Source organism: Dermacentor andersoni, chromosome 2 (assembly GCF_023375885.2).
Source record: "Dermacentor andersoni chromosome 2, qqDerAnde1_hic_scaffold, whole genome shotgun sequence".
Lineage (NCBI taxonomy): Eukaryota > Metazoa > Arthropoda > Arachnida > Ixodida > Ixodidae > Dermacentor > Dermacentor andersoni.
The window spans coordinates 45,556,888-45,583,853 of record NC_092815.1 but is presented as its reverse complement, the minus strand read 5'-3'; the positions used below and the strand labels follow the sequence as shown (position 1 = coordinate 45,583,853).

General features: G+C 45.1%; 1 protein-coding gene across 1 annotated transcript; it reads right to left on the bottom strand.

The window, feature by feature from the left end:
* On the bottom strand, positions 1-24,972 carry LOC126542371 (pituitary tumor-transforming gene 1 protein-interacting protein-like). Its single transcript, XM_050189424.3, has 4 exons — positions 24,616-24,972; positions 21,899-21,954; positions 3,412-3,523; positions 1-2,238 (listed from the first exon to the last, which is right to left on the bottom strand). Exons 1-4 carry the CDS (start codon positions 24,770-24,772, stop codon positions 1,973-1,975), a joined length of 591 nt encoding a protein of 196 aa, XP_050045381.1. The 5' UTR covers positions 24,773-24,972; the 3' UTR covers positions 1-1,972.
* Positions 24,973-26,966: the final 1,994 nt, after the last annotated feature.

Genomic DNA, 26,966 nt, shown 5'->3' with positions numbered 1-26,966 from the left:
TGAGAACAGTGGAATACCTTTATTATTCATAGGAAATTATCCCCCTCTCCCTTTTTGTTTTTGAAACAGAAGTCATTGTAGTTCAACGTTTCTCTGTAGCAGGGATCATTTCCTGTTTATCTTGCTACGAAAGTGCCTGGTGCTGATGCAAACATTCACAAGTGGATATCGCTTGCAGTGCACACAGTCCCCCTAGCATTCAACAAAACACGCACCCTGTATAGAGATCACAGTACACCATATGATAGCTTTTGGAACACACGTGATAAATGATGACAGAGCACCATGCCATTTTCTTTTTCAGCTATAGAGATTAGCAGGCAGAAAAAAAAAATCCTTTCACCACAAGATCATTTGTGCTCGGTTATCTTCTCTAGATAGCCTGCAAAATGCAGGGGCATATGGTATAAAAGAATTTCGTATGTATCAATAACAACATTGCAACCAAAAGATTGCATATCTGGGTTTGTAAAGAATGCTACTACTATGACAATGAGAAAACTTATAACTGGCTCGCATGAGAGCCACTTCACAGATGCCTGCACAACAAACAACTGTCTATTCAAAGAGATAAAATGTGCTGCTCAGGATCTGATCAGAATATGAGCACCTACATTGTTCATCTGTTGTTGTAAATTTCAAATTTTAATAAAGGTTTCTTGAGTCCTTTACTACCTTTTGGTCAAATTTTGCAATGCTGTAAAACAAAATTTTGCCCATATTAAATCATTGTTCTATCTTTTTCCTAGGGCGCAGCACAGCCAGCTTCAACTACATTCAGGAAGCCCAACCTTATGCAGCCTTAACCCAACATTCAAGGTCCACTGAATGACACATTGCCACTAAAAAAGAAAAAAAAAATGTGGAGCGACTGACAATAGCAGCAGAACAAAACAATAAATTTAGTGAAAACAAGAAACTTTAATTAAGCAGCAACTGCCTTGCCAAACACTTTTTACATTTGGAATGCATGGGTCATGTTAAATGTAGGTTGCTAAGCACTTTTAAACAAATATTAACATACCACTGGTGACAAGAGCAAAGGCACTGCACGTAGGCTGCATGCAGTAAAACTCCTTGAAAATTCTATTAAGAAAGGGAAGGCTCCACTTGTAGAAGCACACAGCAACAAGGCCACTGTGCCTAGGAATGTGTAATAACAACACACACTGAGCAATGCATATGAAATATACACCTGAGAATTCCTCAAAGCTTGTGTAAGTGCAACAACAAAACTAAGTACCCATAATCACTTTAAAAATGAGCTGCAAGAGGCAGAAAAAAAATTAAGAGGGGTGCTGAACACACGACAGGCTCCCTTTTCTTGGGCTTTAATCTGAAGGTACTCAAGGCCTCTGCAGGTATTCTTTAAAATTTGCACTATCATCAGTGTACATTTAATCGTAAAAAAGCACGCACCACAGGTTGTTTGTGTCACACTGCCCTTCTGCAACAAAAATTTGAGGTTAATGCGCACAGGATAGTCCTATAAGCCTTTCTTCGCTTCTTCATCTAACCTCATATTACAGCCTCTCAATCTCTGGTTGCCTTCATTTACGAATTTGATGATGCAACCACAAAGGTACCCTACAAAAGGAAATTGCAAAATAACAGTAGCTCTAAAGCAGCCAGGTGCACATGTGCAATTCACACATGCTTTTCTAGTATTCAGCCACGACTGCGCCAAATGCGCATAAAACTGCTCACTTCAGGAAAGAAACTGTCTTCTCTGAGGCAAGGGTGCAGCAAGTTGAGTTACTATGTCATTCCAGTTTGCTGAATGTACATCAGCATTTCAAATATACATGGTGAAAGCACGTGCCATAAAACAAAGCTGCGCCTTTTGTGGCTGGGCTGTTTGCTGTTACACCTCTAGCATGCTAGCCGGTTTATATGGCAGATCAGACTGCCCAAGATAGAGCTCATAGTGCAACGGCCACTCCATTGTGCTATGCTGCTTGAAGGAGAAAAATCAGTGGTCAAAACGAGTGTAAGGTGGGGTCTCGTCTCGGACAAGGCCGTATTTGCGTCGGATGTCATCGTTGCGTGTCTTGCGCTCAGCTCGTCGCTCGTCTGCACGTTCCTGACGCTGTCTCCGCTCTTCTTCCATGCTAGCCATGTCACGCAGCCATTTGCTGTTCTGGCGCTTGCGGCAGCAACAGCAACAGCACACCACTAGTGCCAGCAACAGAGTGCCGACGACCACGCTGATAGCAATCACGGTTCCTTGTAGGGAAACTGTATTGAAGAAAATATAATGACCAACACAAGCAGTGAAGTAGGACGCCGAGCTGTAGTTTTCAAGCAGGAACCCGGATACCAACACGTACAAGAACCCAGCTTCAGATTTTTATGCATTTCACAGTCACTTGTATGATACCAATATAGAACCTAAACCGAAGACAACATGTAAAATGTGTACATGCGTGTGTGCATGTACTCACATAACGTACGTCTGAGGGAAGGAAGACAATGAATATCTCAGGAAAGTTCTTGAAAGCTTTTTGCACCGATTACCAATCAAAATAGCAGTTAACAAAGAATAAGTCGAAACTCACTGCAAGCACCTGCACCTTTCACCTACTCTCTCAACATCGCCCTATGTTGCACTGTACACTTAGTTTCCAATCTTGCTGCTTCTCTGCACAGTACAACAAGCAGTCTCAAGGCTATAAGGAAGTTCTGCTAAGTAAAGTGGAACATCGCAGAAGCTTGCAGGTCTCAGTGTTCAACGATTGGCAACTGGCTGCGACTACATTTCTTTCAGAGCTAACGAATGTCAAGCCTGCCAACTGCTGGCATATAAAGCATTTACATGTTTCGACAGTATTCAGATGGTTTGAAAGCTTCCCTCTTACTGCTGGTGTTTACACCTGCCTGAACCAAGACGTGGCATGCCACAATAGCTATAGCTTACACTAAATATTAACTGTTAGTGTCTAAAAGCTGCACAGCACACTACAAGACATGCTGCAGTAGGTGACAGACTGGTTCTAACAAGCTGGGTTTACTTATTGTGCACTTAACTAAAAGAACATCTTCACATTTATTATGCGTCAATTGCTATCCAACTGCAGAAGCCAGGATTTGACTGCCGGAGCATCCTATCTATGAGGAGCATCCCTACGGTGGAATATCTATACAATGAACATGTATCTAATGCATTAACGTGTATAATGAAGTCAATCCAAAATGTGTCTCACAAGTATCAGCAGGTAACAAATATATGCTTATGGGAGGAATATTGGACATAACGAATATATTTTCGTGCTGGATAGGGATTCATTACAATAAGATCTGTAGTATAGTCCGTGCATTAGTAAAAAGGAAAATAGTACAGAGAAGGGGAGAGAACAGCACAGTGGAAAATATCACTATCTAAATGTAGAGAGCAAAAGCAGGGAAACTTACTGAAGCAGACACCCCAGTATACTTCTGAGAAGTAGGCACACTCATCATGGCTTGGGATTAGCCTCTTGTATGGATAGAAGCCACATCTTCTTGTTGTAGAACAGTAGTAACACTAGAAAGGCAAACCAGAAAGGAAACTTCAGAAAAAAAAAATGCAGTGCCTCACTTCTGAAGCACTCTTGGAAGAAAAATTTAGGACGCTGAAGCAGAGATACAGAGCAGCCTCAGCGCAAATTTCACATTAGAAATTCAAGTGAATGCACCACAAAAAGCTAGAACGAACAGATGTTTTATCTGATAACTAAACTCATTAAAACACCTAAAGCTCCGCGATTACCGTTTGCCAGAAATTAAACACAACCTAAAATGCTGAGAACCGTGCTACACCTGAGCATGACCACCAAGATGGAGCAGAGTCCATAGTCTACTGAATACCTTGGAGGCAACGTGCTGGGATTTATATCGTACACTTACACCTTCGTATAATTAAGTCACAAAAATCGGCACTTTAATTTGTTATGTTGAAATTTTGTTGTATTTATATTCGACTTCTTATGCAAATAAGTACATTGCCGCCGGATTTTTCTTAGATGAAAAGGGGGCACAAAGTTTTCTGAATCACTGGGCAATGAGGAAGAAAAAACTATTTTCAACGAGAAAAATTAAGTAATTACGTTGAATTTTAGAGTCGGCGACCAAAGATACAGTTTCATGTTGTGTCGACGATATCTTCATATCTGCGGCATAGGCGACGCCTGTAAGCTTTCGTGTGCACACCACCGCCACCGCAGCTGATAGTGTAGCCTGGAGAGGGTCAACGATATCAGAGAACACCCCCAGCATGCGCTTGATCACGTTACCGCGCTGCTGACTACCCCACTTGTGTGCGCGAGAGGACCGGAGCCACTTCGATCCATGATGTCATGCTGTCTGGCTAAACTGGCATAGAATCAATGCTCCCTAGTAAGCTGCGGTGATATTGACGTTACTGCTTTTGTCACGTTGGGCTTCGCAAAAGAAATTTTGGGCATAGTAGCATGGTGTCATCAAGCAGAGTTCACAGGCCTTGCGCTGTCAAGGTGTTGGTAAGCCAAGGTGATTTTGACGACACCGCTTTCATCACGCCGGGCTTGGCAATGGAAATTTCATCCAACTAGCATGAAGTCACAAAGCAGAGTGCACGGGCCTGCTGATCAAGCCACCATCCTTGTTGGCTTGCCCTCGCACTCACAGTACCTGGCGCACGGGGTGCCATGTGATCTTATTGCGCTTGGACTCTTTAGATGTAGAAATGATTAGTACTATGGGCTCCCTTCAGTGGTCAGGCGGTGCAGCGATCGGCTCAGCCGTCAGCGCCACCGTGTCAGTTGCGTGAAACACTGAGGAGACCACTGCTATAGAGGCATGCTTTTGCGGCGCTCGTTTGAAACCTGTTGGTTGTTATAAATTGCGATTTTAACAATTGAAAACTTTGAGGCGTATTTTGGACCACCGATGCATGAGAAAGGATGCCAAATTTACGGCTACAACCATGTATATCCTGTGAAAGAAGTAAACAGTACGGACATCACAGCGAGGTGCTTAAATTAAATTATGGTGTTTTAGGTGCCAAAAACCACAATCTGATTAGGAAGCATGCTGTGGTGGGGGACTCCGGAATAATTTGGATCACCTGGGGTTCTTTAACGTGGGCCTAAATCTAATTACACGGTATTGGTATTTTGACCCCATTGAAATTTGGCCGCAGTGGCTGGGATTTGATCCCACGACCTCGTGCTTAGCAGCCCAACACCATAGTCACTAAGCAACCACCGCAGGTCGCAAAGTATTTGTCACAACAAAGCAAGCATGCTTACGACATCGAACTCTAAGTGAGTTAACAGATCATTATTTTATACCACAAGTGAGCAAATATGGCCGTGGATGTCTTTCAACTGTCATTTGTCGCTTCATTACTTGTAGCATGCCTTGCACCTCACAATTGTAGAGGTTTTGGCAAATTGGCAGGTAAGTGCTTTTTTCCCCATTGACAAAGTGCCTCGGGCATATTCTGGCATTGTCGTTCGGGCTCGAATGTGAGAGGGCATTATCTCTGAAGCATCATAGAGAGCAATCAGCTGAGACTAAACAATGTGAATACTGAACAAATTCAATATGCGCTAATGTGCAAGAGAGAAATGCTAATTTTTGAATACTCTAGGTGTGCTGCAGTGTATTCCATCCTTAGTTCTGTTGTTCTAAGTGCGAGAAAACATCGGCATGAATGAGCTCGGTTCCAGCATTTGTGTCTTGCTCTTGACACAGGAAGAAGCACAGTGCGTACAAAGCTCCAGCACGGAGCGCTTATGAAGCTAGATTTGACACATAACAACCACTGTGCGTTTCTTTCGGAGCAAGACGAGCTAAATAACTATCTAAACTGATTTACAACAGCGGCAATCACATCACACGTTTTTATGCAGTTGACGCTTTATTGTGTGTTTTTACGGATGCCAGTGCTGGTTCTTTCTTTTTCTTCTTTTTGCATTTACGTCTTAGTTTGTTTACCAGAAATTCGCAAGACTGACACGAACTGCGACGATCCACTTCAGCCGCCAGGTTGCTTCCCAGTTTTGAAGGGAAGCAGTACAATTTGATGCCGACATCCCCTTCGCGGTTGTGACAATCCTTAACGCAGCAGTATCTGCGCTTGTTCTTTTTGTTCACACTTCTCACGGAGGAGCTGCCAAGAGGTTGCAGCGAATCCATTGGAAAACTGGAAAAGCAGGCTTTCAGGTGGGCCTGAGCGCACCACAGACAATGGTGAAATGATGGTGAAGGCCTACCTGCGGGTGCTCACTGCCACTGCTAGGTGGCGCGACATGTACAGGTAAACTTCATTGCAGGGTGCCCATACCGCTACTCATGTTTATCACTGCTATCGTCCACATCCACAGAGAAATGTCCACAACAAAAATAAAAAATTGGGCACTGACCCAGCGCACGCTCGGATACACGTGGCACAGAATGCGCCGATACAAATGCGCGATACATTAGACAGCTTTAATTTAATGTTAGCATAATAGCAGGGTTAAAGGAAATAGCGTTACCATTCCGCAAACTAATTTTTTAGAAAGCGAGTTTTAGTACAGCGCGATAGCGTAGTTTACGTGTGGGTCGCTATTTGATAACGCTTTAAATTTCACATACATAGTGCGCCTAAGTGATTCCATCTATTAGCCATGCTTTGCATATGCATCCGAAAAGTGCGAGAGGCAGCGCGACGAAAGCCAGGAATGTGCATTATTTGTTTGCGGTGAAATCAGTTCAATCTAGAAACCACGGCCTCCGAGATGTCCGGATCTCAGAGGCCATGTGCTGTCGCATCTATCTCCCAACTTAGTCGATAAGTGGCGCTGCAATCCCCAAACGTGATTTTCCGAATCACGTGGAAAAGGACAAAGGGAAGCAGGGAGATAGTGAAATGGTGGTTATAGCTGGCGACTCAAACCAACACCCCCTGGTGTTGCTCAAACCTGGCTAGGTGCTCAGAAGCAATTGTGGAAAGGGCGAAAGACGATAAAAGAGTGGCGGTAGGGACACTTCCAGGGTGGACACTGGGTTCTGTCATGGAGCGAGCAAAAGCAAACTTCGCGGCAAATGCCCATGTGCGCCACCTTGTCACAGTAGCAGGTTGGCTAAATGATGTTCTAAACAGGAAAGGGACAGGACTAGCCTAGCGCTTGGCGAAGGGTGTAGACGACTTGTGCAAGCCGTCCCCTCAGGTGCAGATCGAGGTGTGCACGGTGCCTGTACGTGACAGTCACGTACAAAGAGCCGTAGTGGCTGCTAATGAGGCAATATGGAAAATGAGCCGAGAGAAAGGTTTCGAGGTTCTCGAAGTAAACTGGAAAGTGAGAAGGTGTGGTGGTTTTGAACGAGACGGGATCCACTTCAATTACAGGCTTGGACGAGAAGTGGGCTGGCGACTTGCTGGTCATGCTGTTGCTTTTTTAGGGGGCTCACAGGCTCTCGGGAGGCCAGAGTAGGTAGTAATGAAGGTCCCCTAGGGAAACCTCAGAATAACATCACCGTCAAAAACAGAAAAAAGAGGAAAACAAGACAGGTGGCCATGCAATAGGCTACATAAACATGCACGGCGGCAGAAGAAAGGAAAAGTGGGCATAGATTGAGGAGCAGTTAAATAGAGAACAAATAGGGATGTATGCAGTTTGTGGGAGATACGGGTGGTTCTCCTCCGTACTCTTGGGACAAAGGAACGACAACACACAGTAGTGCAAACAGTCACAAGGGCATTTATTGCACCTTTCATGGATCAATGCCTGCTAGCCGAGTTCATATCCCCAAAACATGCAGATAGGCGCGCGACAAATCTAGAAGTCCGACTCACCGCGTCCTCGCGAGCGAATATGTTCGCTCCATGCTGGATCCCAACGCCTGGTCGTTCGCGTGTATAGTCACGCGAATCGTGGCGCGTTCCAAGGCGGCCACGCGAGGCGGTCTCGCAGATGCATCGGTCGCCGCGCGCTCGCGGGAGACGTCCTCCGCCGCGCGCCGACCCGCCGGGAAAAAGGGCAAGCGCCTGTCCCTCGGCGCCCGAGTAACCCCGCCGCGACGGTGGCGCCATCTCTCACACCGCGCTTGTACCACTCCGAGCGCCGCGGGCGCCAGGCCACGCGAGCCGTGCGGGAAAAACAGCATATCAGGGGATGCGCTATGCGGGAAAACATCAGGGGAGGCGCGAGGGTCGCGCATCCCCACATCCCCCCAACCTTAAATCACTTCTTATTCCGGCGAAACATGTGACACGGTCTAACATCAACACGTGCTTCGCGAACAAGGTGGTACATGCAACAGTGGCCGCGCCGGGGAAATGTCCACACGCTGTCCATAACATGCGAGCCGACTGTCCTTGGGTACACCGCTGGCGTCCGCCGGTCACAGCAGCAGCTTTGCGACTCGACGGCACGATCCCAGGCCAGGACTCCGGAGACGACGACGCAGTAGTCGGTACGAGCAAGCGTCGCTCGCGCCGACGCGCCCAGCTGGCAAGAGCCGCCGTAGCTGTCGGTGACCGCTGGCTCCTTTGTCCGCCGCCGAGGGTTGTGAGCTGGATGCAGGAGGCCGCCGAAGTCGCTGCGCCGAACTGGCCACAGCATCACCATCGCCCGGGGTGACTCGATCGTAGTCCGGGGCAGCAGCGCAGACGATGTGCAGGTGGCAGCAAGCCAGGGGTGACTCCAATCACGCTGCGTACACTCAAAACACTCGGCAAACACTAAAGTAGTGCAAGGGAGAGGAATTCTGCATGCGCATCGCCCACGTGGTACGATGTTCAACTCGGCTAGCAAAAAATCGGGCAGCTACTCAGATGCTAAGTTCACGTGAACGAAGCTCGCTTTCTTGAGTCGAACGAGTAATTTCAATTCGTGCGAGGCTAACTAGAATGAGGGAAGCAACTTGCAACACCTCAACGCCACGGTCCACCAGGTTGTGTCCCTCCACGTGCGACAGGCAGCTTCGTAAAGCCTTAGGCCTAAATCGTCGCTACTCTGACAACAACCGGCATCCAAAACAACACCCAAAATGGGCGCAAAACAGGCAGCCGCGAGGAGACGTTAGCTCTGTGAGGTGGTCCTACTCCGCTCGGTGCACACAGCATCCGAGTTGACGGCGCCCACCGTCCCAGACGGTGTCGGAGCGCCCGGTGCCAGGCCGCAATACCAGTCAGCCCGTCGTGGCACCCGTGGCCCGCGGCCACCCGGCTCCCAGAGCCGCGACTTCATCCGAGTCAAAGAGATAGAAGAAGCTATTTACATAAGAAATTCGGACCACCCACGAGGCTTCCGTACTCACTCGCTTCAGGCTTGCCACTGCTCCGCGGGCGCTCAGCCTCGCTCTCCCAGGATGCAGACCACGTGGCTCTCGTACCGACGAATGTCATCAAAAAAACACTTGCGAAAAGGCTTAGCATGTTGACATGTTCAAACACACTACAGCCACCGTCGCCTCGCCCAAGAAAGCACGCCGCCGACGCTAGCGATCAAAATCCACGCTAGGCCTACGCTTCGGTTCAAACAAAGGCCTTGAACGAAGCAACACTTAAAATTATCGTCCGATGCCCCAAGAGGTCCACGTTGGGCAGCCAGATGTGGGAGATACGGGTGGTTCTCCTCCGTACTCTTGGGACAAAGGAACGACAACACACAGTAGTGCAAACAGTCACAAGGGCATTTATTGCACCTTTCATGGATCAATGCCTGCTAGCCGAGTTCATATCCCCAAAACATGCCGATAGGCGCGCGACAAATCTAGAAGTCCGACTCACCGCGTCCTCGCGAGCGAATATGTTCGCTCCATGCTGGATCCCAACGCCTGGTCGTTCGCGTGTATAGTCACGCGAATCGTGGCGCGTTCCAAGGCGGCCACGCGAGGCGGTCTCGCAGATGCATCGGTCGCCGCGCGCTCGCGGGAGACGTCCTCCGCCGCGCGCCGACCCGCCGGGAAAAAGGGCAAGCGCCTGTCCCTCGGCGCCCGAGTAACCCCGCCGCGACGGTGGCGCCATCTCTCACACCGCGCTTGTACCACTCCGAGCGCCGCGGGCGCCAGGCCACGCGAGCCGTGCGGGAAAAACAGCATATCAGGGGATGCGCTATGCGGGAAAACATCAGGGGAGGCGCGAGGGTCGCGCATCCCCACAAGTTACAGAAACGCACCTTAGAGACTCGGAAGAGCCACCAGTGATTGATAATTATGTTTGGGAAGGGTGCAACAGAACCAAGTCGGAAAGAAAGGGAGTGGGAGTTGGAATGCTCATCCATCAGGGAGCCAAATGGAAAAGAGTAAATTCAATATGTCAAGAGCATCTTTGGCTATCAGGTACAATGAGTGGAAAGAAAACTTGGCTGGGCGTAATGTATTTGTGGACTGGAAATAATTGCACAGAGAAGAATCAAGAGTTAGTGGAATGCCTAGGTAGATATTAAGGGTTTCGGGAATGATGCCGAAATTATCCTATTAGGTGACATGAATGCCCACATACAGGATCTAGATGGTTATACTGAAAACAAGGGGTAGTCAATGCTAGATCTTTGTGTGCAACAACCTCGTTATCGTGAATATAGGGTTTAGGAGTGAAGGGCAGATCATGTGCAAAGCGAGAAACCGGCAATCGACCATTGATTACTGTTTGATGACAGAAGGAATTCATGATAAGTTGAGAGAAATGGACATTGATGAGGAAGGGTATAGCAGCATAAGGAGCGACTACAAACACATTATTTTGAAAATGGGATATGTAGTTGAGAAAGAGAGCAAGGAGTATAAAACGGCCAGTCCAAATTTGAACGCTGAACAAATAACAAATATAGTCGCAAGAGTCGACGAAGAACTTGACAAATGGCCATGTAAAAAGTGGGAACATAGTGAGCTTCTAAGTGTAATAACGAGAGAAATATGGAAAGAGAAACAACATGTTCGTAGGAAAGGAAAAAAGAAACCGAAAAGCTAGTGGAACAGGGAAAAAGGAGAAGTGATCACCAAATGACAGCATACCGAGAGCACAGGCAGGTAAAAAAAGCGCAGTTGCCGCAGGATGAAGTAGCCAGTAAATGGGAAATATACCGGAAGAAAAAATCTATGGTTCAAATACTGGTGCAAGCAAAGATAAAAGGTGAAAGTGAACGTTGCTTGTCAGAAATACGTGAGAAAAAGAAGGCCGTCCCTAGAATATTTTGGAACCACATAAAATTATTAGGCAGGAAGTCAACAACAATACAACAACATATCCTAGACGAAGATGGAAACAAATTGGAAGGGGAAGCGGCATTAAATTACAAGCGAAAAATAACAGCCAAATCTTTCCAACGCAATGACGAGGTTGTATTTGAAAAAAAAAAGAAAGCGCACGAAAAAGAACCAGATGGAAAAGGAGTTAGTGCTAACAAATTTCAACTGGAAGAAAGCCAAAAAGAAAATTCCTAAGTGCACAGCCACAGAGCTAGACGAGGTTCCCGTTTGGCTGATTAATGAAGTAGGACCAGTAGGGAAGCTCTGGTGAAAGCAGTGGAAAAATCTTTAAAAGATAGACGAATACCAGAGAGTCGGCGATAAAGGAGAATGAATTTAATTTATAAAGGTAAGGGGGAGAAAGACAGAATTGACTCGTACAGACCGTTGACCATTACATGGTAATGTACAGCTTAGCAATGCAGGGAATCAAATTAAGGCTGCAAGCATGGGCAGAGAATAATGGCATTTTGGGAGAACTTCAGAATGGCTTTAGAATAGGTTGGCGTTGGAGGATAACTTATTTGTTCTTACTCAGTGTATTGAAATATCAAGAGTAGAAAGCAGACCGTTATGTGTGGCCTTTTTAGACATTACAGGAGCATATGACAACGTAGACTGCAATGTTTTGCGAGATATTTTGGAAGGGGAAGGCTTAGGCAACGATTGTCTACAGCTTTTGAGAGAGACTTGCCTAGAAAATACCGCTTGCATTGAATGGGGAGGGATGAGGAGTGAGGAGAAAGTTGATATCAACAAGGGACTGAGGCAGGGGTGCCCTTTATCTCCACTGCTGTTTATGATGTACATGGTGAGGATGGAGAAGGTGCTAGAAGGAAGTAATATCGGGTTTAATCTCTCATACAAACAGGCGGGTACAGTAGTAGAGCAGCAGCTTCAAGGTTTATTTTATGTGGACGACATTGTGTTGCTAGCTAACAAGCAAAGGGATTTGCAACATATGGCTATTATCTCTGGACAGGAAGGCGAGAATTTAGGTTTGAAATTTAGCGTTCAAAAATTAGATGTTATGGTATTCAATGAAAACAGTGAGCAGACCATGGCAATACCTGGCCAGGAAATACCTCGGCTAAAAGGATATAAATACTTTGGTGTATAGAGAACTGAAGGCAACAGATATATGGAAACACAGGAAAAAAACAATAACAGTAAAGAGGAAGAAAAATGCAGCCATAATGAAGCATGGAGTGCTATGGAGATACAATAGGTATGAGGTGCTCTGGGTTATGTGGAAAGGTGTAATGGTTCCAGGACTTAGATTTGGAAATGCGGTTGTTTGCTTAAAATCAGGGGTACAATCAGGACTCGATGGCAACCAAAGGTCAGTGGGATGCCTCGCATTGGGCACTCACGGGAAGACTACAAATGAAGCGGTGCAGGGTGATATGGGCTGGACAAGTTTTGAAGTGAGGGAAGTTCAGAGCAAAATTTATTTTGAAGAATGACTGATGAATATGAAAGAATGTAATTGGGTTGTGACAGTGTGAGGTATTTGTACAGGAGAAGCATTGATTCGCAGTGGAGGAAACGAATATGGAAGCTTACCAGCAAGTATGCGGCCTGTAGCGTGATCAACACAGCAACAAAGAACGTCAAAAACAGAAAGTCAGAGAGGCTGAAATAATCTCATGGGTGGCGGCAATGGAAAAGAAACCTGCCATGAGTAATTATACTTACGAGGAAAAGACAAAATCGGGAAAGAAACAATTGATGATAACTCAAAGGGAAGCTCATTACTTTTCGAAGCGAGGTCGGGATGCCTTAGAACACACACCTATAAAGCGAGATATAAGAAGGAAGAAGAAGCATGTGCTTGCTGCGGTAAAGCTAGGGAAACTATGGAGCATGTTTTATTAGAATGTGAAGACGTCTACCCAGCGGTCGATTTAGGCACCACTGGCCTCCTTGAAGCCCTTGGGTTCAGCGAGAGCAGTGGAAAAGTAAACATGTCCGCAATAGGGATTAGTAAGAGGCGATTGGAGGATTGGTGGAATAAAAGTAGGGAAACAACAAAAAGCGGAGATGTGCAAAAGCACAGTTCGCAATAGGGGATCAGAAAATTTTGTTGTGGAAGTTCACAGTGTTTCTTCTTTTATTGTTTAACCTAGCTAGAACATTAGGCAGTATAATAGCAAGAGCTTGGTAGCGGAACCCACCGACCGTTAGGAGACACTCATAACATCCATGCATCCATCCATCCATCCATCCATCCATGGCCTGAGTGGACATGGACCAACAACATCAGAATTTCTAAAGATGAATGAAAAGCAAATAACAGAGATTGTAAAAACACAGAAGAAAATGCAAGCGTTTCCTACAACAGTCTGGGTATATAAGGAACTGGTAGACGTTATGCAGCAGGAGCTAAAACAGACATGGCAAAAAATTGTTCGATTGGAAAGAGAAAACAATGCAAGTGCTCGTGAGGGGCCATTCTAGGACTCGGGCCTGCCAGATCATAACTGAGCAGAGTCTCAATAAAGTTGTTACCACCACCAAGTGGTGGAACACGGAAATAAGGCAAGCTATAGAAGACCATAAGCAAGTACCTAGGGATTATTAAGAAGTTGAAAAGTGAGGATTACATGAAGACGTGCTCCTTAGATGCACCAAATACCGAGAAAAGAAAAGGGTGGCAGGTGAGCTCACGCAAGAGAAAATTAAATGCACAAGTGAATGTTGGGTGTATAACATTCACGAAAGAGACAAAGGTGCACCAAAAAAGATTTTGGGACCATGTAAGAGCACTTGGAGTTCCAACTAAAAATTTGCAAACGACTACAAGGGATGAAGATGTAACATTTTTGTAGGAGACAATGAGCTGAAATACATTAGAAACGTTATTAGGGATAACTTCGGCACAAAGAAAGCATAGTTCAAACCCAAACAGATCCAGCAACAACTGAGAAGCCAGAGAGATCAGAATTTAGCATATAAAGCTTTTACTGGAAAATAGCAGAAGAAAATGTCTCTAATAACAGTGTAGCAGGAAACGATGAAATCCCACTCATCATCATCATCAGCAGCAGCAGCAGCAGCCTGGTTACGCCCACTGCAAGGCAAAGGCATCTCCCATACTTCTCCAACTACTCCAGTCATGTGCTAATTGTGGCCATGTTGTCCCTGCAAACTTCTTAATCTCATCCGCCCACCTAACTTTCTGCCGCCCCCTGCTACGCTTCCCTTGGAATCCAGTCCGTAACCCTTAATGACCATCGGTTATCTTCCCTCCTCATTACATGTCCTGCCCATGCCCATTTCTTTTTCTTGATTTCAACTAAGATGTCATTAACTCGCATTTGTTCCCTCACCCAAACTGCCCTTTTCTTACCCCTTAATGTTATACCCATCACTCTTCTTTCCCTAGCTCGTTACGTTGTCCTCAATTTAAGTAGAATCTTTTTCGTAAGCCTCCAGGTTTCTGCACCGTACGTGAGTACTGGTAAGACACAGCTGTTATACACTTTTCTCTTGAGGGATAATGGCAACCTGCTGTTCATGATCTGAGAATGCCTGCCAAACGCACCTAGCCCATTCTTATTCTTCTGATTATATCAGTCTCATGATCCGGATCTGTGGTCACTATCTGCCCTAAGTAGATGTATTCCCTTACCCCTTCCAGTGCCTCGCTACCTATCATAAACTGCTGCTCTCTTCCTAAACTGTTAAACTTTACTTTAGTTTTCTGCAGATTAATTTTTACACCCACCCTTCTGCTTTGCCTGTCCAGGTCAGTGAACATGCATTGCAATTGGTCCCCTGAGTTACTAAGCAAGGCAATATCATCAGTGAATCGCAAGTTACTAAGGTATTCTTCATTAACTCTTATCCCCAATTCTTCCCCATCCAGGCCTCTGAATACCTCCTGTAAACACGCTGTGAATAGCATTGGAGAGATCGTATGTCCCTGCCTGACACCGTTCTTTATTGGGATTTTGTTGCTTTCTTTATGGAGGACTACGGTGGCTGTGGAGCCGCTATAGATATCTTTCAGCATTTTTACATACGGCTCGTCTACACCCTGATTCTGTAATACCTGCATGACTGCCGAGTTTTCGACTGAATCAAACGCTTTCTCGTAATCAATGAAAGCTATATATAAGGGTTGGTTATATTCCACACATTTCTCTATCACCTGATTGATAGTGTCAATATGGTCTATTGTTGAGTAGTATTTATGAAATCCTGCCTGGTCCTTTGGTTGACAGAAGTCTAAAGTGTTCCCGATTCTCTTTGAGATTACCTTAGTAAATGCTCTGTAGGAAATGGACAGTAAGCTGATCGGTCTATAATTTTTCAAGTCTTTTGCGTCCCCTTTCTTACGGATCAAGATTAAGATTAAGGCAAATATTAAGTCAAGCTAAAGTGATAGATTAGTGCTCGAGGACATCTAAGGCGTCAATATTGTTGCGAGCAGAGCCTTAATGATCGAGAAATTGAGGTAAATGCATGACATGATTAGAGACTCCCCTGGTATATTCAAGTACTTGCCCAATGACGAAAGCACTCCTAGTTAAATTATGTCACCGGTACTCAACCACTCGTTGCACATATCACCCTTGCATTGTATTATAAGACAAAATAAAATGCAGCTTGTCCAGTTCTATTTCACTTTAAGAAAAAAGAACTCATTGAAGTAACCCTGACAATGACGCGGGCAGTCGAAAGGTTTCATTTTCATTCAACTCGCACTATTAGAGTTGACGGCCGTAGTTGAAGGGAGATTTGATGTCATCGTCAGGAGATAAGTGAGCAGGATTTATTTACATATTAACATTTTGAACATGAGGATACATTTACACAGTCTATGCGTGACTCCCAAATGGAGCCCGCAAGACGAAGCATACAGCAAACGAGCACACAGCTCACGATGACATTTCGAGCACGACAACGAGCACACACTAGCAGCTGACGATTGCTGCTTATAAGCACTCCGCTCGACGTCATAGTTTGACGTCATTGTTCGACGTCATCGCAGACTACACGCCTTTTTGGAGGAGGAGGGCTCACACACACGTGCCACATAGGTTTCAGTGCTCTCTCGAGGGCCGACGACCTTTGCAGCGCAGTCATTGTGGTATTCATTGTCCTGCGTCCCCGTAGTCAGGTGGTCACGCCCGAACCCAGCCAGCGCCTCTAAATTCCAGAGCGGATGTAGTCCGCAGTTCTCCAAAGGAAGTTCACGGTTGGTTAGCGCTGTCCTCGCTGGTTCTCTGAAGGGCGCCCCCACCCCGGATCGATCGACGCACCTACAGCGGGCTGAAATAGCTTTGAGGGCAGTACCCCTGCAGACCGATCCTAACAGCGCCACCTACGCTTTCGCGTTTCAGTTGTTTTTACGTAGTGGCGCGCTGGTTTTGCTGGCTTGCGAAACTCACACAAACTGCAAGCAGCAGAGAATTCAACTTCCATGTGATGTCGCGGAATGTCTGAACGATCCACGCCCACGTCACCAAAAAGCAGCTACAGCAGCAAATCCACCGCTGTGTCTTGGCTCGGTACCGCCGTCTGTTGGGCGCTGTTTTACTCACCAACGGCAGCAAAGGGCGGTGATAGTGAATGCAACGTCACCACTCCCTTGGATGGTTGGCGGGAGATTTGAATTTCGACAAAGGTATTCGGGCCCTTCAGATGCAATTTTATCGTAAACTATGTCTTTTCTTGGCATGAAACAAGCATTGCGAGGTTTCTGGAATAGTATTTAAACAGTCCACATCGACTTAGTATTTACCTTTAGTGTTCCCTTTACGTTTAGCACAGAGAAATCACAAATTATGATTTTCAATGAAGAGATGAGTAATTACATGGTGTTTAATCAACAGCAAGCTATGCTATACCTATAGTCAAGTAATATAAATACGTCAGCATTTACATAAATGAAGGAATGACTTACTCAAGCACCCACCAAGATAATCTGACAATAAAGGGGAAGCAGAATGCAGCAATAATGAAACTAAGAGTACTTTGGGGCCACAATAAATATGAGGTGGTGCATGGAATCTGGAAAGGAGTAATGGTGCCAGCACTAACGTTTGCAAATGCCACTCTGTGCTTAAAATCGGATATCGCGTCGGGGCTGGAAGTTAACTAAATATCAGTAGGCCGGTTCGTTTTGGGAGCCCACGGCGAAACCTCAAATGAGGCAGTACAGGGTAACATGGGTTGGGCCTCATTTGAAGTCAGAGAAGCGCAGAGCAAGATTAGTTTTGAAGAAAGACTCAGGAGCATAGATCAAAATAAATGAGCTGCTAAAGTCGTGGGGATGCGCGACTCTCACGCGTCCCCTGATATGTTGTTTTCCCGCATAGCTCCGGTATCCTGCAATCCGGCTTCGCCGCGTGGCCTGCGTGATGCCCGCGGCAGTCGGTCTGCTTGAGGCGCAGTATGAGAGATGGCGCGAGCGATGCGCTGCTAACACCGCCTACCGGCGGGGTTACTTGGGCGCGGACAGACAAGGCGCTTCCTCTTCGGCTGCGTGTCGGAAAGTGGCGCGGACCTTCCGCGCGTGCGCCGCTACATGCTTCTGCGAGACCGTCTCGCGTGGCCTCCTTCGAACGCGCCACCGTTCGCGTGACCGTACACGCGAACGACCAGGCGTTGGGATCCAGCATGGGGCGAACATATTCGCTCGCTATCCGGTCGCGGTGAATTGGACTTCCGCGATTTGTCGCGCGCCCATCGGCATGTTTTGTGGAGAGCAACTCGGCTAGCAGGCATTGATCTATGAAAGGTGCAATAAATGCCCTTGTGATTGTTTGCACTACTGTGTTATCGTTCCTTTGTCCCAAGAGCACGGGTGAGGATCCCACAAAGTGCACCAATATCTGTACCTGAAAAGCATGGACAAAAAATGGAGGAAGAGGTAAAGAAAGTTGGCAACCAAGAATATGCTACTGAAAGTGTAAATAGACAACCAGGAGTCATCAGAAAGAAAGTGAGAGAAAAAGAGACAATGAATTGGATGCAAAGAATGGAAACAAATGACACCTAGGAGATTTACGAGAATATGAAGAAAGAAATTAGGAGGGAAAATCTGTCTGATGACATGAATGGAAGTTGCTATTTGAGGCTCGAGCTGGTTGCCTAAGGACAAAAACGTACCGGAGAAAATATTCGTAACTAAATGAGGCATGTGTATGCTGCAGCAAAAATCTAGATGCCACTGAGCACATCCTAATGGAATTCAAAGGGATTCAACAAGTGAGACATGTGGGTAATGTACACCTTCCAGAAGCCCTTGGTTTTAAAGTGGACGGCAGCATCAAATGGTCAGCAGTCGAGAGAAGCATGAGACGTTTGGAGTATTGGTGGAAAAAAAGCAGGGAAGAGATTGACACGATTGGATCTGTTACAGGCATAGGTAGTGGTACAAGGTAGATGGGGAAGTCTTGAAGAGAAACAAGATTAAAGAGATCTATACAAAAATGCCGGAATTAAAAGCATGTATAGCATACCTGAGTAACTCAAGCAGGCTAAGTGACTATTTGTTACCACCCTGTTTCAAAGGCGCTGCCAACAAGTCATCATCATCATCATTGCACTCGTTAGGCTTCGACACATTCGAAAAAAGAAGCAATCTCAAAAACTCTGCAAAGTTATCCATAATGCTCTATTGTCAAAGAAGCCTGAGATTAAGCAAAAGTGGTTTGTTTAAACAGCCACTGCTTCGAACGAAATGAATTCCACAAAAGCAATGCCAAATTCAGATTGAAGCAGGTGGCTGGGACCGCTGCCATGTTTTATGTAAAATACGTAAACTACACAAAGATGGTAACATTATATCTGAAAAATAGCATGCATATGCTAAACGCTATGGGTCGTTTAGTGTTCTGCGCATTTAGATCCCACTGTTCTGTTAAACTAAAACTCTATTGCACCGACACCGCACTCGCCAGGCATGACTTCCAATATCAGGCAGCGCTCGACGGGAGATTTTGTAGGCCATGACCAGCTGGATTCGCCGCTATCTGATTTGATGGCCGCTGTGTGTTGCGCGGCACGCACTTTGAGACGTGCGTTCACAAGCAACAACATGTAAATAAATTACCTGACTATCTGCGTCCATGGCTTTGAAATTTCATTAGTATACTGAAATTGGATATAAACATACTTAGCTACATAGACAAGAAGCTATAAAAAGTAAAATAATTTGTTATAATGTAATTCATTATATCGAGGTTTAACTGCTGACTACCAGGTGTCTGCTCCATCTGCTACGGTGCTATTCAAAGGCTGTTAAAAAGAAATTGGGAAATAACAAGCTCTACAGCTCTGCCAAGATTGCTTCAAAAGAATACAATTTCTTTTAGCTCAAATAAATTTTTTTTAATTGCATGAAGCATACAGTGCAATTCAGCCTGTTCAGGTGGGTTACTTTAAGAGGCAACCACTACTTGCTTGACAAATCACAATATCCATGTAGCTAATTAAAAAGTTCCCTAATTAACTTCTTAACTGTCCTATATAGGGCACATATTCCAAATGCAGAATTAAATTCAAGCAGCAGTGAAGTCATGTCCGCTTAGCAGAAATCCTAAGACTAGTGACACTTTCGAGATATCTTTCAGTAAAATCTGCTAAATATGCATTGGTATTACAATCAAGATTATCCTGAGCACACACACTTATGAAAAATTGTTAACTGTAACACCTGTATATTTCACAGCACACTTTAAGGGTGGATATAATGGTCAGCAGTAATTTCTTTTCCGTTCTTTTCATGTTATTTAAGAATAAACATCCATATACTGCTCTATCTACTGTGCAGTAGGTCACGCATGACTAGTTGTGGGTTTGTACCCCATTGAGGGCATGGTAAGCACAAGTGTTTAATACAGCGAAGGAGCAGTGCAAAAGTGAGAGCAATGTTTTACCATTTGCATGTTTATTGTTAACATTTTAGAAGCAATGAAAAAAAAAACATCGCACAATCACAAAATATCTCTTCATTTTCTGCATTTAGTTAACTTACTGCATGAGAGCGACATATCTTAAACTTGCTTTAAACATCCAGTTAATGCAAGTTTTTTTTATTTAGAGTAAATCTGCATAATCTACCGTCCTATTCACACGACTGACGATCACTTGAAACTTCAAGCAGATCTTAACCTTATCGCTAACTGGTGTAACAAATGGCTCATGACTCTAAACTTTACAAAGTGTGAGGTGATGTGCTTCAGCCGAAAATGTGTAAATTCTAAATATTCGTATCACCTTAATAACACTATGCTTACCCACACTTCATCATATAAGTACCTTGGTGTTGTTCTTACAGATAATCTTTCATGGGCCCCACACATCACTTCTACATGCGCGAAAGCATCACATTCTCTTGGCTATCTACGACGCAACTTGCGAAATTCACCGCCAAACATTCGAAAACTCGCTTTCCAAACATTCATTTTGCCACAGTTAGAATTCGCCTCCCCAATTTGGTCTCCTCATCAAAATTATCTAATAAATATGACGGAAATGGTACAAAACAGAGCAGCCCGGTTCATATCCCGTAACTACAGCATAAACTCAAGCATAAACTCAAGCATTACACAAATTAAACTAGACCTACTGTTGCCGCCTTTAGATATCCGCCGCCACATCGCTCTTCTCTGCTTATTCCACAAATATATTTACACTAATAAACGAACCCGGTTACAACTACAAACACCCCACTCTTTTTCACGCAGATTACATAATCAGTTCAGTTTCATGCGCATATACGGTAGAACAAATGCATTTAATTCATCTGCACTACCACGTGCCATTCGTCTCTGGAATGACCTCCCCGATAACATAGCCTCCATATCTAATCCCGACACGTTCCGCTCTCAGTTACTCATGCTTTTCCCATTTAATACCGTTCACGAGTAACCAATCTAGTGTATGTTATCGTGCATTTTTGCCATGTTGTATATCATTTTCACAAACGGTTTTCCTTTGCTCTGTTAACAGTAACAAGTGTTCGTGTGCCTTCAGATATTGCTTTGTATTCCTAGTGCCTTCAATATTGTGTAACACAGTAATCTTTTTATAGCACTGATCCTGTTGGAAATTTGTACTTTATACCTTTACTATTTAATATGCCCCCCTTACTTTATGCCCTGCCATAGGGCCTGTAAGGTTCTTTTGCATAAAAAAATAAATAAATCTTATATATTTAACCATGTAAACAGCATGGAGTATGAAGCTCTGTTCTGTCTGCTTTTTTCCATTCTCTTTTGTGTGTGCTGGTGCACTTCAAGATCTGTCTGTTTTATTAATGTAAACCGCTTAAATGGTGACTTAAGCAGTTTCCATAGTAATTGCAACATGCAGCTTAAATTAACACTTACAAAACAATGGTGAGGAAAATGAAATTTTAGCATGAAAAAAGAAAACGTAGGCCAGAAAGTTTCACCAACTCTGGTCGCTGAAGGAAAACATAAGGTGATACAGCAAAGGAAAAGGTACTGCAATATTCCAAACAAAAAATTTTTTGTTGGTACTTTGTTGCCATATTAGTTTTCTTCTCTTAGAATGTGTTGTGCTACTCACACAAGTTCTGTAAAAAATTTCCTTTGTTGTCTTCTTTGGGCATGAGCACTTTGTACATAGAGTTTGCCTACCTACGCTGCGGACACTTCCTAAAAGTTATGACGTCAGTATATTTTATGCGATCAATAAGCTCACTTCACATACATACCCCTGTGCCAGCTGCTAGGCAGTCGGAACAAGATGTGTTTGTCTTCTGAGCACATGCTGAAAAACAAAATACCGGATGTCAACAGCCTTGCCACGAGCTCAGCAAATGCAAAAGAGCAAGACACTAAAAGTGAGAGCATGACTGTTGGCTGTGGAAACCAAGTTTTCCAAGTACATACAAGAGAACAACTTGCAAATTCTAATGCAATATCACATTGCAGGCATTTCTTAGCAAAAAAGTGCAAAGTTGATAAATTAATACAACTGCTGCTTGAAAGAAACAACATTGATGTTATTAGTGGGACAAATAGACCACTCATGCAGTGTTAAATGTAAATGGATTGTAATGGAATTGTTAGGTAATCCCAGCTACAGGTTGTATATTTTAACGATTCTTTCATTTCATGATCAATTACGCAAAGTAGGCAAAACAATACATAAGTTTGGGTACAAGACATGAAAGATGAAAAATTCAGTATAGTAAAAAAAAAAAAAAACCCCTAGAATAACAAGACAGGCTTTGATGCCAACAGTGTTTCTCTATTCATTAGTGCAACATGTTCTCAACATTTGTTCCATTTTAAAAGCACACAATTTTCAGCTAAGGTTTGATTTCTTAAAGAAGCTGAACTAGTACTTCACATCTGCAAGCTTGGCCCAATTCCACTGTCACAAGCTTATACCCCGCATAGAGCAGGGTGGCACAGGACGCTTGCACAGTGCCAGCAGCCTTAGCGATACCTACAGCTGCACAGTTGCCATGTAGTTAGTAATCGCTCATCAGCTCTTTTGGACAGACAATAACAAAGACGGAGAACTAAAAATAATGTGAATGGGAGCCTGTAGACATTAAATGAGCATATCGCAAAAGCAGCTGAAGTTGCACGCCGAGATGCTGACTATAGCATGCCTCAACATAACAGAACGCAGCTGAAAGAACAAAAATTTGATGTGCACATATGGCTGAAAAACAGCAACAGCGTGTCCCTGTTTTCTAATAAACTATTTTACAGAAAGTCCTCATCAGAGTGAATGGATCCACCACATGACTTCCTTTCAACTCTCAAAAATTGCCAAGCAAAGCACTTAAATAAAGGTGTTCTTAGCATACAGCACTTTGTAAATATTTCTTCAGAATTTACAACTGCAATTTGTTACAGACTTTATCAGTTACCTTACACGCAATGTACTTACATCTCTCCCAGTAGCATGTCAAGTATATTTTTCATACAGCCAAAATGTTATGTGGTATGTACACGAGCAACAAATAGTAAAAATCTTGAAAGCTTCATGTCCAGGTGAGCTCAGCCATTACTTTAGCTTTTTGGAGCGAATAGGCACATTGTTTCATACAGATAGTGAATTCCCCCTAAAATGTAGCAGTCGGTATTGTTCCACGCTATCGTTCATGGAGGTTTTGAAGGCAGCATTATTAGGTGCATGAGAAAGTAATGTAGAAAATGGGCTCCTCTTACCATTATAACAAGGCATTACTGCATTTGTAGTCATTGTTATGTAAAGAAACGCTATACTAAATTGTGTTCACAACTTAAAATTGCGTGATGCTTACTTGCAGCAAAACAGTCCTGTGAGACAGTAACTCTGATACTCGCTGAAGTTAACCTGCATTGAACTTTTTTGGCACGATCACAAGGGAAGTCAAATGAACCTGAAAATTACTCGTAGACATGCTTGATCTGCATTAAGTTTGATTTACTCTTAACTCGAGCACGCTCGTCAGTTCCCTGATAACACTTATAATGGCCAAGGTCATGAGAATTCTTTACATGCTACTAATACAGGTGAGCATACATGTCACGGCTAGGGGGCCACCGCGACACACGGCATCAATTGAATGGTGCTTGTAAATATACTGTCACAAGAGTGCATTGTCGGATGCAAACAGGCCACGCAGCCAGGTCTGTCGGTTCAAGCGCGCAAATGGCAGGAAGGAAAGCGCCCATTAGTCTAGGCCAGACGTCAATCAAAGCGTCATTGCACAAACGTGCCGTGACCGATCACAATAAGGACCGGACATTGTGTTGCGCAGTGCGCTAGATGCGCACATACGGCGGCTTAAGCGGAATTATGCGGTAGTCAACCTTAGCGCAGCGCATGGTCACAGCCAAAAGTTTGCGCGCTCCGATTTTTGAGGCTTCGAATGAAACGACAGCGCAAGGGCTTGATTCCGACGCGAAAATATCATGTAACGCAAACACAAAAGCGATAAAATTAAAGCAAGGTGGATCTTCATTTGTGGCAATGCATGTTATCGAAGCTATTAACAGCGCAGTCGGGAAAACCCACAAGTTCGCTCATTGTTGTTACCGTCACCACGACCGAGCGTTTTACTGATTTTCTGATTGCAGACATAGCTGGGAAAGACAAAAATAAATGGGGGGGGGGGGGGGGGCTGCAGGGATGTTTTTGTGAAATTTCGAATCATCTGCATTATTGGGCTGCGTTATGAAAGATCGTAGGCGTTGCATAGGCCCCTTCTCGCAATTCAGTCATCAATAGGGTCAAAGGAAATGCCACACAGTACACTCGAGATACACTGCAGCGGATGCTTTTAGGGCGATAATAACCCAGAGGGCAAGAGGGAATTTCAGTCGGCGTATCTCTGGTCTCACCGACACTTGTTGAGCTCAGTACGACGCGAAGGGGAGGGTGAAAGACTCCGACTGATACAACGCAGTACTACTACCAGTAGTTTACCTGTTTGCGGGGATATCGTAGTAGACACTGGAGGCTCCGTTGTAGCGGCCGGCACTTGATTTGTCGTTGCCGGAGGTGTAGAATGAGATGTAAACACTACGGGCGAGAGGCAACAGGCGATAACAAAAAACAACGTCGCACTCTGAATGTTGCACATTTCTAAGCTTTGACGCAGTCCACACAGCACTCAGACACGTCCGAAGGATCGCGCTTCTTGTATCGATGCGGGAGCGGTGAGGCGTTCCCGAAGCAAGCGCTTTCAACTGGCTTGTCGTACGCACAATGAGGAAGTTCGGCGCAAGCGAAAACACTAAACGAACGCGGGCTGGCGCAGCCAGCCAACTCCGGCAAGTCGCAGACACGCGCGAGAGAAAGAGACCACGTGATAAAAGTTTATGCAAGCCTGACGAGGCTATCGCTTGACACACGCTCATGATGCGCACCGCGGTTCTCGGAGTCAAGAGATGTTGAATCCATAGGGCATAGCCATAGAGTTTCCTACAATATTACTGTATGAAACTCTATGGTTTAGTCTAGACACGGGGGCGTTTGTGATCGCTTGCTTCGCAAACTCATCGCAAGTTACTGTTGTATGTTCACGAGCGCACACGCTTATTTTTCCGCGACTTCCCCGTTGCGCTCGTGTTGTTTCGTCTTGCTCTAAGTCCTATCTGCTTTTTGATTAGGCATTTTTTTGCGTTAAACAGATATTCTAGACCCATATACTCTATAAAAAATAGTGACAAGCCTCCGATCGCCCTAACCAATTTATTAGCTTTTTCTTTTTTTTTCAGCAGCCAGCTTCGGTTTCGTTTCTGAGGGGACTACTGGGTTGTGACGTCATGACACCCTTGTGGCACGTAGAAGCAGGATATTACCAACGTTCACTCTTAAAACATGCTTAAAACAGTTGCACCCATGGTTGCACCTTAGGGGTGTTTATTGTCCCGCAACGGTAATCATCATTTGTCTTGCTTGCGATTCCCCTTTGAAAACGCTGCGATCACTACTTTCCTGTCGAAAATCACGCTGATAACGCGCATGGCGTTCGCGACTTGGAAGTACCGGCTCGCAGTAATGAACGGAACTGCGGGCAAGACAGATAACAATTATCGCTGTTAGACAAGATACGCGCGAAAGGGTGCAAACTTTTTTAAGCGTACACCATGCGTACACTCTTAAAAGATTCAGGGAGGGCTGCCGCGTGTTGCCCGCTCCTGGGAGTTTGTTCCTAGTCCCTTTTAACCACTCTATGCTTTTAACACAGGGCAGGCGTTTTAGGTGCCGCAGGAAATTAAAGTTTTTTGCTGCCTCTCACAGTTCACTTCTTTTTGTTCGTGCATTGTAGAGTTTCACCACAATTTACAGGCGACTGACGGCAAGCGGCGACACAAGTATATGCTCGCGCGGTCACGGCATCACTCAATGTATGTACAGTCTGTTTCACGCTTAGGGCAAAGGTCTCTCTGAGCGCATTGCATCGCGATGCGGCGAGCGCTTGGCTTGAGTCAGGCGGCGGCGGCAGCAGCTCGCGCAGGCGCAGGTGCTCGAGGGCGGGGTCTTGAACGGCGGCGTATGCTACGGCGGCGCGCGCTGGCCACGCTGTCGGGCGGCACTGATTCATTCATTCACTAAACTTTATAAAGCCCGGTCTTTTCAGACCGAGGCGGGCCGCGTCCACGTCGGCACCGCCAGGCCGAGCCTTATGACGTCATCGTGGACCCTCTGGACAGCCCGTAGTTGATCTTGATAAGAAGAGCTTGATATCATCTTCTGCCAGTAAAGCCATTTTTCTTCGGGGTCGGCGAGAGTCGCGGGACAGCCCGCCAGCATGTGTCTGATGTCAATGATGCCATCGCAGCAGACGTTACATTCTTTCCGAATTTCTCTTTCGGGGTGAATTTTATTTATGAAATACGGAGTGGGGTACGTCCCGGTTTGCAGTAAACGTAGCGTGACTGCCTGAGCCCTGTTCAATCTTACGTGTGGCAGTGGGAATTGCCTACGCCCCAAGTAGTAATATTTAGTGATGTCGTTGTAAGTTAGTAAGTGATCTTTATGCTCCCCGGAATGGTAGTGGGCGTCGGTTCGGTTAATTCTGACCGGCACGGCAAGCAAGTCCTCGTGCCAGGTCGTTCGTAACCTCGTTGAGGTTGGGCCGAGTCTCGTCCACTTGTCCCATATGAGCAGGAAACCATCGGATTTCAGTTTTGATAGCTTCGACCTTGTCGATAATTTTAGCCGCAGTCCCAGCTACATAGCCTTTGTCAAAGCTCTTAATTGCTGCTTTGGAATCGCTATAGATGAAAGACCACTTACGGTTCCTGATGGCTAGAGCAATTGCGGCTTGC

What these genes read in the sequence shown, in the direction of transcription:
- LOC126542371 (XM_050189424.3), bottom strand. Translation starts at nt 24,772, where the DNA reads ATGTGCAACATTCAGAGTGCGACGTTGTTTTTTGTTATCGCCTGTTGC. An exon ending in GCCTAGCAGCTGGCACAGGG is followed by an intron (nt 3,524 to 21,898) that starts GTATGTATGTGA and finishes TTGCCTTTCTAG; the next exon opens with TGTTACTACTGTTCTACAAC. An exon ending in ATACTGGGGTGTCTGCTTCA is followed by an intron (nt 2,239 to 3,411) that starts GTAAGTTTCCCT and finishes TCTTCAATACAG; the next exon opens with TTTCCCTACAAGGAACCGTG.